Source organism: Cheilinus undulatus, linkage group 14 (genome assembly GCF_018320785.1).
Source record: "Cheilinus undulatus linkage group 14, ASM1832078v1, whole genome shotgun sequence".
Classification (NCBI taxonomy): Eukaryota; Metazoa; Chordata; class Actinopteri; order Labriformes; family Labridae; genus Cheilinus; species Cheilinus undulatus.
The window spans coordinates 9418598-9432229 of NC_054878.1; the positions used below are offsets into that span (position 1 = coordinate 9418598).

A 13632-nucleotide genomic window follows, 5' to 3' on the forward strand; every position below is an offset into this window, starting at 1 on the left:
TTCTAGCTAACCTGACATGCCAGTTGGACTTGTTTCACTCATCCATCTGGAAAACCTTCAATACTAAGCGTTTGGGTAAGGGCAGAGGCTTCAAAAAAAAAAAACCTGGGCCAATCAGAGCAACAAAACATATGATGTAGCTGCGACCGAGGTGCGCATGCGCAGCTACCGAGTAATAACACGAACCATGGCGACTATAGACATGTCAGTACACGACTTTTGTCATTTTTGAAAAGAAAACAACTCAATGCTGTTCTTTGTTCTTCTTTTAATAAAGAAATGTTGTCAAGTTATGACAAAGCTGGCGCTTTAGCAGCATCCATGCTAATGCCTTCCCCTACAATTGCATCGGACTCTTGTTGCTGTTTGCTTACATCATGACTCTGCCGCACCTGAAAGTACTGCTCCTCGTTGCTGATTGGTCCTGTCACTTTCTAACCAAGCCCAAACGGTTCAGACGGGATCTTTGCAAAATGGATTCGCCAGTGAGAAACAAGGAAACGAGTGTATCCATCTGCTTGGCAAGGTTAAGTTCTAGCTACTCCTGCTTAGTTTTCCATGAGCCCAGTGTAATGACCACCGAACCACAGGAGATGTGACAGTCTCTGAAGTGAAATTACAGTTTTTACTGAGACACAGTAAATGTGTAAATACAAATCTAAAATCAGGGCTGCACAGCGGCACAGGGAAGTTTCCTGGTTTGCTTCACGGTCAGAGCCTTTCTGTGTGGAGCTTGCATGTTCTCCCGGTGAATGTGTGGGCTCTCTCCTGGTACTCCAGCTTCCTCCCACCACCAAAAACATGCTCATTAGGTTAAATTGTCACTCTAAAATTGGCTGTACGTGTGAATGAGTCTCTTTATGTCATCCCTGTGATTGATTAGCGACCAGTGCAGGGTGTAGCCTGCCTCTCACCCAATGCCAGCTGGGATAGGCTACAATCCAAAACAGCAAAAAAAGTCTGAAAACAAGGAACTAAAGGCCTTTTCACACTGAGTCCATTGTTTTCATCCCAACATGCTGTATGTAGGGCCCTATGATTTTCGCATTAACAGAATCACGGACGGAGGAAACAGGGTTACTGTTAACCATTTAACTTTAATGTGACCTTGTTAAGTTACTATCACTCTCTGAGAGAACAGAAGGAATTCTTTTCTATTTAATTAGTGAACATTTTATTCATTTTACATAAACAGGACACTTTTTATAGTAAAAATAGTGGAAAGGTATGTATGTATATAAAGAATTATGACCTTATGTTGTGTTCATCATTTTCACACACTGACTTCAAACTTTTGTCCATCATTATTTTATGGGAACAGGTGTAAATGTGTGCTCTTTTTGTATTCCTCACATTCATTTAAACGGGTTATTGATGCATCAAAGCAACAGCTTCGGCTCCCTTTTTTCTCTTGCAATAAAACTTCACATCAAACACTTTTATGTTCCCATGCATCAAGTGGATATCAGCAACCAAACATGATAGATAAGGACCAAATTTGCACTTACAGCCATGCAACAAAAGGACTGAGTTAAAAAGATTCACACAGGGCTGTGATGCACAAGCTTGTGCATATAGCTTTTAAAGGTCTCTGTTAGGAGTGAGGGTCTTTGCACACTGAGTCTGTTATTTTTTGGATGCATCTGTTCTGTCTGTTATTTTTTTTTTTAAGTCATACACTCAAACCTTACACCCTGAGTCTGATGTATTTTATTTGCATTCCCTTAGAAAATGTAGAAAATTGTTTTGTACTGCAGAGAGAAAAAGAGTGAAGATGATTCTGTGACTCTTTGACTCGTTGAAAAATCAATCTGGGTTCACCCATCCTGACCAGAGCTCTTCAGACAGCACCAGATCACGCTTCACAGCACTGTCATGTTGGGGAGATGGAGGTCAACTTTTTAATTCAGTCTCTGTTACATGGCTGTGAGGCCGAACTTTGGCACACTATCGATCATGTTTCATTTTCAATACCGACACAATAAACAGGCAATTCACAGTGTTTAAAGAGAGGTCTCAGTGGAGAGAGCGGAGGGAGGGTGGTGAATGAGGGAAAATGAAGCAGAAGCGGCTATTCTGAGTAATCAAACAACCGTTTAAATGACTTGGACTGATGCAAAAAAAGTGTGTCTGTAAATAATGGCCAAAGTTTAGACATCAATGTGCAATATAAGAAACACGACAAATGCAATGAATAGAAAAATAAATGCATCAGACTCTGTGTGCAAGTCCAAGTGTGTGACTTTTTTGTGAACACATTAAAAAAAAATCATGAACTGTGTTTACGAAGATCATAAGGCTGGAACTTTTGACTCATGGTACAGAGACAAACTGACTCAGAAGGAAGACAGAGACACTGACTAAGAAGTTAATTTCTGAGACTATAGGCTGAGTTTCTCAACCCAGGGACCCCCATTGGGGGGTGCCAGAGATTTCAGGGGGGTGCAAGGCTCTGTCTGGAGGTTGTAATAATGTGATTTAAATATATTGACTAAAATCATTAGATAACACTTATACATTATTCATACAATAGTCTGTGGGTAGGAACATTTTGGTTTAGGGCCATTTTTTGAATTTCAAATTCAAATTGATGTTAATTTTGACCACAATGTATCACTTTTTTTCCCCCGTTGGACCTTTTTTTTTTTTTTTAAATTCTGAGAAAAGAAAAACTGAATTTTAATCTCAGAATTTTGACATTTTTTTTAGAATTGGAAAAAAATTTGCTTCTCACATTTTTTTTTTTCAGTGGCCCTACTCCTCCGCTGTACATTACTTACATTTAGGCATTGAATTTTTTTCAAGGATATATTTTATAATAATGGATAAATATACCTATGCCTTTCTGTGCAGAGTTTGCATGTTCTCCCCCGTGTATGTGTGGATTCTCTCCAGGTACTCCTGCTTCCTCCCACCACCAAAAACATGCTCACTGGGTTGATTGGTGACTCTAAATTGGCCGTAGGTGTGAGTATGCCTGGTTGTCTGTCTCTATATGTCAGCCCTGTGATTGACTGGTGACCAGTCCAGGGTGTACCCCGCCTCTTGCCCAATGACAGCTGGGATAGGCTCCAGCCCCCCCTCCCCACGACCCCTTATGAGATAAGCGGTATAGAAAATGGATGGATGGATGGTTGGATAGATATACCACTTTAAATCATTTTAAATATCCTTGTTTTTTGTCTTGTCTTGCTGGCTCCCCAGGAGTCCCAGTCCCCACTTTGGGAAACCCTGCTCTAAGGTAAAAGCAAAAATAAAACAAATGACAACACCTTAGCTAAAGCCTCACATTAGCTGATTTTAAAATCTTAACAGATTTTGAAATTGTGAGAGCTACACAGAAGATGAGATATACTTTATTGTCCCAGAAGGGAAATTTGCCTTGGGCAGTAGTGCAACATACACAGCTCAAAACATACACTGACATGCAAACATCAAGATTTAAGAATAAAATACAGAGTCTGTAATACTATATAAAGTGCCTGAAAGCATCCAACATCATAAGAATTCATACAATAAATACTGACAATTCCAACTTCCACACTGCAAGAAAACCACTGAATATACACGCAAAAAAAGGACATTACACATTACCAGCTAGACTACCTACCACAAAGAGTGCTAACATGCAAGCAGGTGCCAGGAAGGTATAGCACTTGTGGATACACAAAACTAGGGAACATTTGGGACTGCAGTCTGTTTTTTGTTGAACAGTGTGATTGAGGTAGGAATGTAAGAAAGTTTGAAATGATTGCTTTTATATTTACAGGCTCTATAGTGCCCAATGATAGATTAGGCGACATAATGATAGATGAAAAGTTGTATTGTTGAACCCAGTTCAGATCAAAGATTGATGATGCGACAAAATCGTTTAAGAATAATGCTGGCGACGGTTGGAGTTGTCTCAACCAAGCCGTCTCAACTCGAATAAAGTCGTCCGATGATAATGCCTTTGATTCAGCACGTCAAGTCACACTGGTTGCAAGCTGTGAATTTTAGAAATGATTACACATGTCTGCCTTTAACTTTTCAAAAATGTCAGGATTGTCTTGCAGTGTCTGCCCCATTTTACGTTACAAACTAAGTAGTTTATCTGTACAGTTTAGATTGAACCTCATACCACCATTTAAGACACAGTGATTGTAACAGGACATGATATCTGAATTTTTAGTGTGACTATTCAAAGTTAAAGAGCAGTGTTAGCCATTACTGCTAATGACAAATTGAAAGTTCATTGTATTAGCAGCAAAATGCACCTTTGATGAAGTTAATACACGCTCAATTAAAGAGTTCTTCTGCTGCAGCTTCACTTAGCAGCTGATGAGGTCATTTGGGGCAAACTTAAGGAGAAAATTGCTCTGTAGATGACATTACAGTGAGTTTTCTATCCTTATGACTGCATCCAATTATCCAAATTCTTTCAGATTCACAGGCTGTGTGGACTTTGGTGTGCTTTCAGCTGCATGATCTTTGCAGAATACAAAAGACTATCAGGCTGACTCTTTAGGTACGGTACACCTGGGTTCAGACTCACAAAATGAAACTGGACTTTAGGGTCAGGGCTCATGTCCTTGATGTGAAAGCACCCTGACTTTACATAAATATTCAGAAACATTTGGATCCTGCTGTTTGGAGTTCTTATACGAAGACTAACCGTGACGGCACTGAAGTGAATGTGTTGTTGACGGGCCTGCAGGCTGAATGCCAACATGCACCCGAGCATATTTTGAATTTTGGTCTTTTCCCAAACCCCCTCCATGTCCTTGAAAACCTTGTTTTTGCATAACCTGCCATTTGTAAATGATGCAGCGGTAGATAATTTGCAGTGTCACCGTTGAACATCATGCCTTTGTGGTATGACATAATGTCATTAAGAGCAGCCGTGCTCTGAAGTCATTATTTATTTCACCGCTGTCTGCTCAGAAACAATTAAATACACAACTCCGAGGTCCCAATGAAGAGTAATCCTCACTCGTCCTTCAAACGGAGGCTTACACAACATCAGGACGACAGTTTTTTGGATCCAATTTCTGCTTCCAGAACAGCAGGTTGATTTAATTACATTACTCAACATGCATCAGTCTGACTTTGAACAAAATCAACATCCCAGCAATGAGTTTCAGTAATCAGACGCTGATTATCCAACTGAAAAGAACAGCTTCATTAGTACAACTAAAAGAAAGTTTTTTTCATCATTCCTCTCCAAATGAAGAAATCCCTCCATTATCAGTGCATCAGATCACAGATGTATACTAATGAGATCTACTTATTCCAATAAGTACGGCTCATGATCTGGTGTATCCAAATTAAAGACTTGGACAGACAACCCACGTGCTGAAAAAGTAAGTTGTTTTTGTTTTTCTAAGATTCATAGTATATGTGAAGTTGGATCTATAGAAGTAATGGAGGGTTGCTAGCTCACGCTGTGTAAACCGATGGTCAGGCAACACCTGTGTGTTAAGTCAGGATAGACCGTGATGAATGCCACGAAAGGTTTCCTTTAAAAACTCCATCAGATGGAGGTTGAAATCCCATCCATCTATATTTTTTATTAACTCTTTTGCATGGTTTAAATTGAACCCAGACAAAACTGCTCAAAAGCTAAACCATAAAAAATATTCACCTATAGCTCTGGAGATATTTCATTTCTGTTTTTACTAGTTTGTATCTTTTACTATAGAAGGGGAAAACTTGCCTGCTTTGTAACCAACATGAAAACCAGAGAGCTGTTTATGGGTAAAAAACAAGCAATTGTGAAGCCAAGAGAAGAGGCAAAATCAATCAGAGCCATTTCACAATCATTGGTCATAGCCTGCACAACCATTAAGTCCTGAAGAAGAAAGAGACCACTAGTGTACTCTGTAACAGATGTTACATGGGTAGACCAAGGAAGACAGTGTCAGTTAATGACAGAAACATTGTCAAAGCTGTAAAGAAGGACACTAAAACAACTGTTAGTGGCATCAGCAACAATTTCCAGAGGGCAGGAGTGAAGATATCACCATCTACTGTTCACAGAAGACTTCATGAACAAAAGTACAGGGGCTACACGAGAAGTTACTAACCACTCATTAGCAAGAAGAACAGGAAGGCCAGGCTGGAAAAGTACAGAGACAGGCCTCAAACATTATGGGACAAAGTTTTATGGACTGATGATCCCAAACATACAAGCTCATCTGTGAAACACAGTGGAGGTAGTGTCATGGTTTGGGCTTGCATGGCTTCCTCTGGGACAGGCTCATTAATCCTCATTGATAATTTAAAGCATGATGGCAGCAGAAATGAACTCAGAAGTCTACAGAAACATTTTGTCTGCCAATTTAAAGAAAGACGCAACAAAACTGATTGAGTGATCCTTCATCATGCAGCAAGGTAATGACCCAAAACAACAAAGGAGTTCATCAGGGTAAAGAAGTGGAAGCTTTGAGATCGACCAAGTAAATCTCCAGACCTAAACCCTATAGAACGTGCATTTTACCTGCAAAAGATGAGAATAAAGGGAGTAACCCCCCAAAAAACAAACAACAACTGAAAGAGGCAGGGGTGAGAGCCTGGAAAAACATCACAAAAGAAGAGTGCTAAAGTTCACAGACTTGATGCAGTTACTGCAAGCAAAGGATTTGTGACTAAAATATTAAGTCTTATTCCCTTTCAGTCTCTGTTCCAATACTTTGGTGCACCTAAAAATTTGGTGTCCCATTTCAAATAATGCTATCTTCTAAGTTGCGGTACAACCAAACCCAACTCTGTATGGTATGGCTTTGAAAGTAACGTCACTCACTCAGTCAGGGACTTACAGGGCCATCTGTAGGGCTGACCTCAGCGGTCAGCCAAAAAATTAGATTCAGTAGCAAGAGCAGCACGGCGATGAGCACCAGCCTCTTATCCCTCTTCTCAGCATCTCCATGCTGGTTTAAAAAAGCCTCTGGATGTGAAAGCAGAGAGGGTCAAAGACCTTACTGCTTATACAATCTAAAGACTATAAGCAGACAGGTAGAATGAGAGAACAGCAACTACAAGGGTCTAAACTTTGCACAGACAGTAAGGAAATTTGTGATTGGTTGATTATTTTTTTGTTTTAACAATGCTTCTGGGCTATAAATCAATCACCATAGGCCCGGAGACTGTTCCATGGCCTTGGGAAATCCACAGCACAAGCAGGGGCCTGTGGCAACCCTACTATGTACCTTGACATTATCCTTGGCCATACTTACTCAATACATTCACCCCTTACTGTACCCTAAAGGTGTCAACATTGTTATTTTTTCAACAGATTATTTTCCCATTAATATGCAATGATATCCAGAGCACTACTGGGGTTGTTCTGTCCTCCTTTCTGCCCAATGGTTCCTTTAAGCAGCTTACTAGCCACATCTAGGCCTTACTTCAGCCTCAATGCTTGGCTCAAAAATGCCTTCAAAGTTCTGCGCTGTACTGTTTGTACGTAAGCATCACCAAAGCAAAGTTCTGGCTCAGACTTTCATGGTTTTAGTGATTTGAATATAGTCCCTGGAGGTGTATAAAGGTCCACTGCGACAAAAAACGTAGTTTAAATTAATGTCTGTTATCTGCTGTTGATCTGCTGTTGATCATTGTCAGATGATGTAAGCATGCGTTGTTTTGAAAAGTTGGAGAATTGAAATGCCCTGTGCTGCAGCTCCAGATAGAGGCCAATGGTAGCTGCCATGTCTTGAGCACTTTTTGCCCACCAGACTCCAGTATTGCACACATGACAGAAAACTGTGAAGTCCAGTTTTTGGCAAAGGATGGAATGTAACAGCTGTTTCTGGTTTGTAGAGCTCAGCCTCCTCTCTAATACAGGCTCTGTTTCAGTAGAGACCCTTTCTGTAATGTTGTCAGACACTTAAAATAACAACCTGAACCCACCAGTGACCCAGCAAATAAACAAAAAACGTTTTGTGGTTGTACTCTGATCAGCAGATTTTCCCTTAAGGATCATTTAACAGCTATTCCAGCCTGTTTTTTAGACTGAGAACCACGTCTACTGAAGTCTCAGTGTACTGTTCCTGATGTTTAGGGTTAAGTTTTATCAACTTTAAAATATGCAAAAACACGCTGCAAACTTAAAATGATTGAATTCTTCTCCCATGAAGATGGTTTTTGGATCATTAGTTGCCTCGTCAGAGCTTCTCCTCTGTGTGTTGAAGCAGTTTGAGCTCATCCATGAAAGTCAGCTACTTCAAACTCAGTCTGTCAGATTTACTCGCTCAATCTGCCAACAGGAGCATAATCCAGTGGAACAGTGGCATTAATACCAACATGATATTTCTACTTTTTCTATAATCTCATTACTTTCAGTTTGTGAGTGTGGGCTTTCAGACCTGATTGAAAATTAAGTTAGAGTGATTCCAGTAATCCTCTTTTAATACAGCCAAAATTGAGACTACTTTAATTACTTATTTGAGGTTCATGCAGCGATACTAGAATATCAGATTGCTGTAAATACATGTACAACAATTTAGAGCTGTCACAGGAGCAGATTTTTATGTTCTGCATGGGTGATGGCAGATGTTATGGTTCTGGCTGTCCATATGTCCATGCCATTCTTATAAACATGATAGTATCTCCGCAACACTAAAAGTGGTCTTCATCAAACTTTGTGGAAATGTTCAAGGTGACTCAAGGATGAACTGATTAGATTTTGGCATTCAAAGGTCAAGGCATTGGGCCTTGTGTTCATTCCTTGCTGAAGAACTGTAATTCTCAAGAATATGTTGAGAGATTTTCCTCAAACTCAAACCTCCCAAAAAAAAAACTGATTAGATTTTGGAGGTCAAAGGTCAAGGTCATTTTGTCGAACCTTGTAAACATAAAATTTCAAGAATGCAGTGCAGTATTTTTTGTCAAACTTGGGGGTTAACTGATCATATTAGGAATGTTGGAATAATGCTACATTATGCCGTGCTTCACTGTGCTACGCTAAACTGTGACACTCTACATTATAGATCCCTACACTGCGTAGCGATCTTTTGTGCCAGGCTACAATGTGCCGTGCTTCATCGTTCTGCTCTTCATTGTGCCATGCCACATTATGCCACGCTTTATACTGGTGTGCTACTTTGTGCTGCTCTACATTGTGCCATGCTAAACTGTGACGTGCTACATCGTGGCATGCTACATTGTGGCCTGCTACATCGTGACATGGTACATTGTGACATGCTACATTGTGCCATGCTGCATAGTTATTTGCTACAACATGACATGCTACATTGTGACATGCTACATTGTGCGGTGCTTCATGTTGTTGTGCTAGACTGTGCTGGGCTACATTGTGACGCACTACAATGTGACACATTACATTTTGACACACTACATTGTGCTGCATATCATTGCATTGTGCTCTTTGATGCCAAGCTACAATGTGCTGCGCTCCGTCATGCTGCTCTTTAATGTGCCATGCAACATTATGCCATGCTTCATAGTGTTGTGCTACTTTGTGCTGCTCTGCATTGGGCTGCGCTACATTGTGCTGCACCTAGTTTTGCCACGCTAAACTGTGTAACACTTCATTGTGCAACGCTAAATAATGCAATGCTACATTTTGCCATGCTACATTGTGCCATGCTGCATTGTTAAGTGCTACATCTTAACATGCGACATTGTAGTGTTCTACATCGTGACATGCTGCATTGTGCCATGCTACATTGTGAATCGCTACATCGGGACACACTACACTGTGCCGTGCTACATGTTGTTGTGCTATACCATGCTGCACCACATTGTGCTGTTCTACATCGTGCCATGTTATATAATGCCAGGCTTCATAGTTGCATGCTTCATTGTGCCATGCTGTTGTGCCACACTATGTAGTGCCATGCTACATTTTGACTTGCTACATATTGCCATGCTACATTGTGTCTAACTATGTTGTGTCTTGCTACATTATGTCACACTTCTTTGTTTATGCTACAATGTGAAACAGGCTGTGTTGTATGATTTAACATTGTGTTGCATAATGACATGACAAAATGCTGTGTTCCAGTACAGAAAGAGAAAGCCACTGTTGAAAGAAGAAGAAGAAAAAAAAACCTCAGATTAAATCTGGACTAGATTTTGCCAAAAGGCAGTGGAAGTGAAAGAAAGTTCTTTGGTCTGGTGAGAGCAAAATGGTACTTTTTGTTTATCAGACAAGACACACTTTTTTGTGGACATTAAACCCTGCACATCACCACAAACACATCATCCCGATTGTGAAGCATGGTATTGGCAGCATCATGCTGTGGGGATGCTTCTTGGCAGTCAGTCCTTGAAGGCTTTTAAAGGTAGAGGGTAAAATGAATGCAGCAAAATAGGAAGTTACTAGAGGATAATGTTCTTCAGTCTGCAAGAGAACTTGGGACCTGAGAGAAGATTTATTTTCCAACAAGACAATAACCCGAAGCACACAGCGAACGCTACATAGAAATGGTTTAAAGACAACAAGGTGAATGCTCTGGAGTGGTTGAGTCAAAGCCCAGACCTCAATCCAAAAGAGAATTCCTGGCTGGACTTGGAAAGAGCTGTTAACACCTGATCCCTGTGCAGCCTGACAGAGCTTGAGCAGTTTTGCAAATAAGAATGGCATAAAATAGCAGTGTCTAGATGTGCAATCCTGAATGAGACCTATCCACACAGTGTCAGTGCTGTGATTGAAGTCAAAGGTGCATCTACCAAATACTGACTTAAAGGGGTTCATATTTTTTAAAGGCTCTGTACATCACACTCAAGCCACTCACCATGTCCACCTCTGATATGCTGTCCAAACTTTCCACCTGCACGTCCACTCCCACAGGAACGGCTGGACCTGAAGACAAGAAGCAAAAACAATTAACATTTAAACACGTTACAAAAACACAACTGTTCTGTTAAAATAAACTATTACTTGACGATTAAAGTCAGTTACTTATAAATTATAGAACAGATTAGGAACAGAGAATGAAAGAAATAGAAATGTTTTCAAGTACAGCACTACCATGCATTAATATGTCTGCAATAATGTTGTGGAAACTACAAAAAGAGGCTTCTATAATATAATCAAGCACCATATACAGTACATATTTATAAGTGGGATCACAAACAGGGTTGTGCAGCCTCTGATAACTACTTCTTAGCTGTCATGTGGGTATAAGCGTGACAGCTCAATGATGAAATGTTAATGCACAACACTTATAGCAGCTTTCCAGGCTTTCCAGTCACGCTGCATGTCACATTCAGCCTTTTACTCACATTTTACATTGATGTCAGATGCTATGTAAAGAATCAGGCTGATCAGCAGGATGTAATCTAATCATATTCACACACTGAAGCTTCTCATTCAGGAGAAATATTGGCTCCAGTGTCTTGCCTGAGGACACTTCAGCATTTACTGGGGGAGCGGTTAGACATGTAGTGCTGTAAATGGAAGCCTGTAAATCTCTTTCAAAGTAGCTTCTTTATCAAAACACCATCCTGCAGTGAGCGGTACTGGGCTGCAGTTAGAAACATTTTCACACATGCACTTCTTTTTAGGACAGGCTGCTCCTGAAATCTTTCTGAGCAAATTTTCTATTCACAAAGACCTCACAGCTGGAAATTTTCCCTGTCAAACAGATAAGGCTCTCAGCAGGCAGGACACGAAGTAATGAAGACTGCATGAAAAGGACGGGCAAAGCAGCAGCATCTGAAGCTGCTGCATTAGCTGTGATGAGCTTTGGTCACGTTTGCACCAGATTCCTGAAAACTTTTTAGCCCAAACTGGAAATTCTCCTGCCAGCCATACAGTAAATTTTCCAAAGGAAGTCAGGTTGAGCTAAGAATACAGCAGGGAATATTTAGGAAAATTCCTCACAAGCGAGCAGGAGAGGGAGATAGTGTTTAAACGGTGATGGTGTGTCCAGCGGCAGCAGAAAGCATTAGAGTCTACAATTGAATTTCACACACTCTACAAGCGCTGCGTCCTGGATCCACAGTGGTTTGCATCAACCAACGGCATACACCTTTGCCTGAGCAGTCAGAGACTCAAGATCACAGGAGAAAACTATGAGGAAGAGTATGTAAAAATTGGATTATCTGGCCTTTTTTGGGTTGATTTGCCATTTATTTTGATGTTGTTCGATGATATTTTGCTTTTGCTATGGGTTACTATATAAGGAATTTTAAAGTTTAATGTTTGCTGCAAAGAATGTACGGTTTAAGGTAAAATTTTGAGGTTTTTCTCAAACGTGCTGTAGCAGCTCTGTGACCAACCTACTCACCACTTGGTGAGGTGACCTGTTGCTTGTGCCACAGGATGAGACGTAATGTTGATACAGTGAGGAGTTTGTGTATTTTGTAGTATTTTGAAGTTGCTCGGATGACTCACGTTTTTCCAGCTGTTTGGAACAACCTGCTCTACATGGACTAATGCGGTAGGGCTGCTGTCAATCTGGCAAGTACACTATATTGCCAAAAGTATTCACTCACCCAGTCAAATAATACAAATCAGGTGTTCCAATCACTTCCATGGCCACAGGTGTATAAAATCAAGCACCTAGGCATGCAGACTGTTTCTACAAATATTTGCAAAAGAATGAGTTGCTCTCAGTAGCTCAGTGGATTCCAGCGTGGTACTGTGATAGGATGCTACCTGTGCAACAAGTCCAGTCGTGAAATTTCCTCACTGCTAAATATTCCACACTCAACTGTCAGTGGTATTATAACAAAGTGGAAGCCATTGGGAACGACAGCAACTCAGCCATGAAGTGGTAGGCCACGTAAAACGGAGTGGGGTCAGCAGATGCTGAGGCGCATAGTGCGCAGAGGTCATCAACTTTCTGCAGAGTCAATCGCTACAGACCTCCAGACTTCATGTGGCCTTCAGATTAGCTCAAGAACAGTGAGTAGAGAGATTCATGGAATGGGTTTCCATGGCCGAGCAGCTGCATCCAAGCCATACATCACCAAGTGCAATGCAAAGTGTTGGATGCAGTGGTGTAAAGATGTAGAGATGCGTTCTCTGGAGTGACAAATCGCACTCCTCCACCTGGCAATCTGATGGACGAGTCTGGGTCTGGCACTTGCCAGGAGATCTTTACTTGTCTGACTGCATCGCGCCAAGTGTAAAGTTTGGTGGAGGGGGGATTATGGTGTGGGCTTGTTTTTCAGGAGCTGGGCTTGGCCCCTTAGTTCCAGTGAAAGGAACTCTGAATGCTTCAGCATACCAAGAGATTCTGGACAATTCCATGCTCCCAAATTTGTCGGAACCTTCCTGTTCCAACATGACTGTGCACCAGTGCACAAAGCAAGGTCCATAAAGACATGGATGAGAGAGTTTGGTGTGGATGAACTTGACTGGCCTGAACAGAGTCCTGACCTCAACTCAAGCTTGCTACATTGTTAGCATGGATACTTAAACTAGCATAGTTACATTAGCTGTATTTTTAGCTACATTCGCTGTTCTTACACTAGCTGCAGAAGCTAATATAGCTTGGTTTTGAGTTTCTTATATTCAACATTTTGCAGTTCTGTTTTGCAGGACAAGTTAGTGACTTTGGTGCCCTAACCCTTATTCGAAGATGAACCATAAGTTTAATCATATTTTATTTTGAACATTAAGTGTGTATTTCTGAGATTTGACCATCAGAGTGCACTGCAGTGATATGATTTTAATAAAGT

At 40.8% G+C, this 13632-nt stretch overlaps 1 protein-coding gene across 1 annotated transcript in view; it reads right to left on the bottom strand.

Annotated features, from left to right (window-relative positions):
• The window catches only part of LOC121521674 (gamma-aminobutyric acid receptor subunit rho-2-like), a 68649-nt gene that overhangs the window by 12147 nt on the left and 42870 nt on the right, over positions 1–13632 (bottom strand). Inside the window, exon 3 of the mRNA XM_041805808.1 lies at positions 10737–10804. Within this exon, the coding sequence (XP_041661742.1) occupies positions 10737–10804 (68 nt within the window). The remainder of the gene's footprint in view (positions 1–10736; positions 10805–13632) is intronic.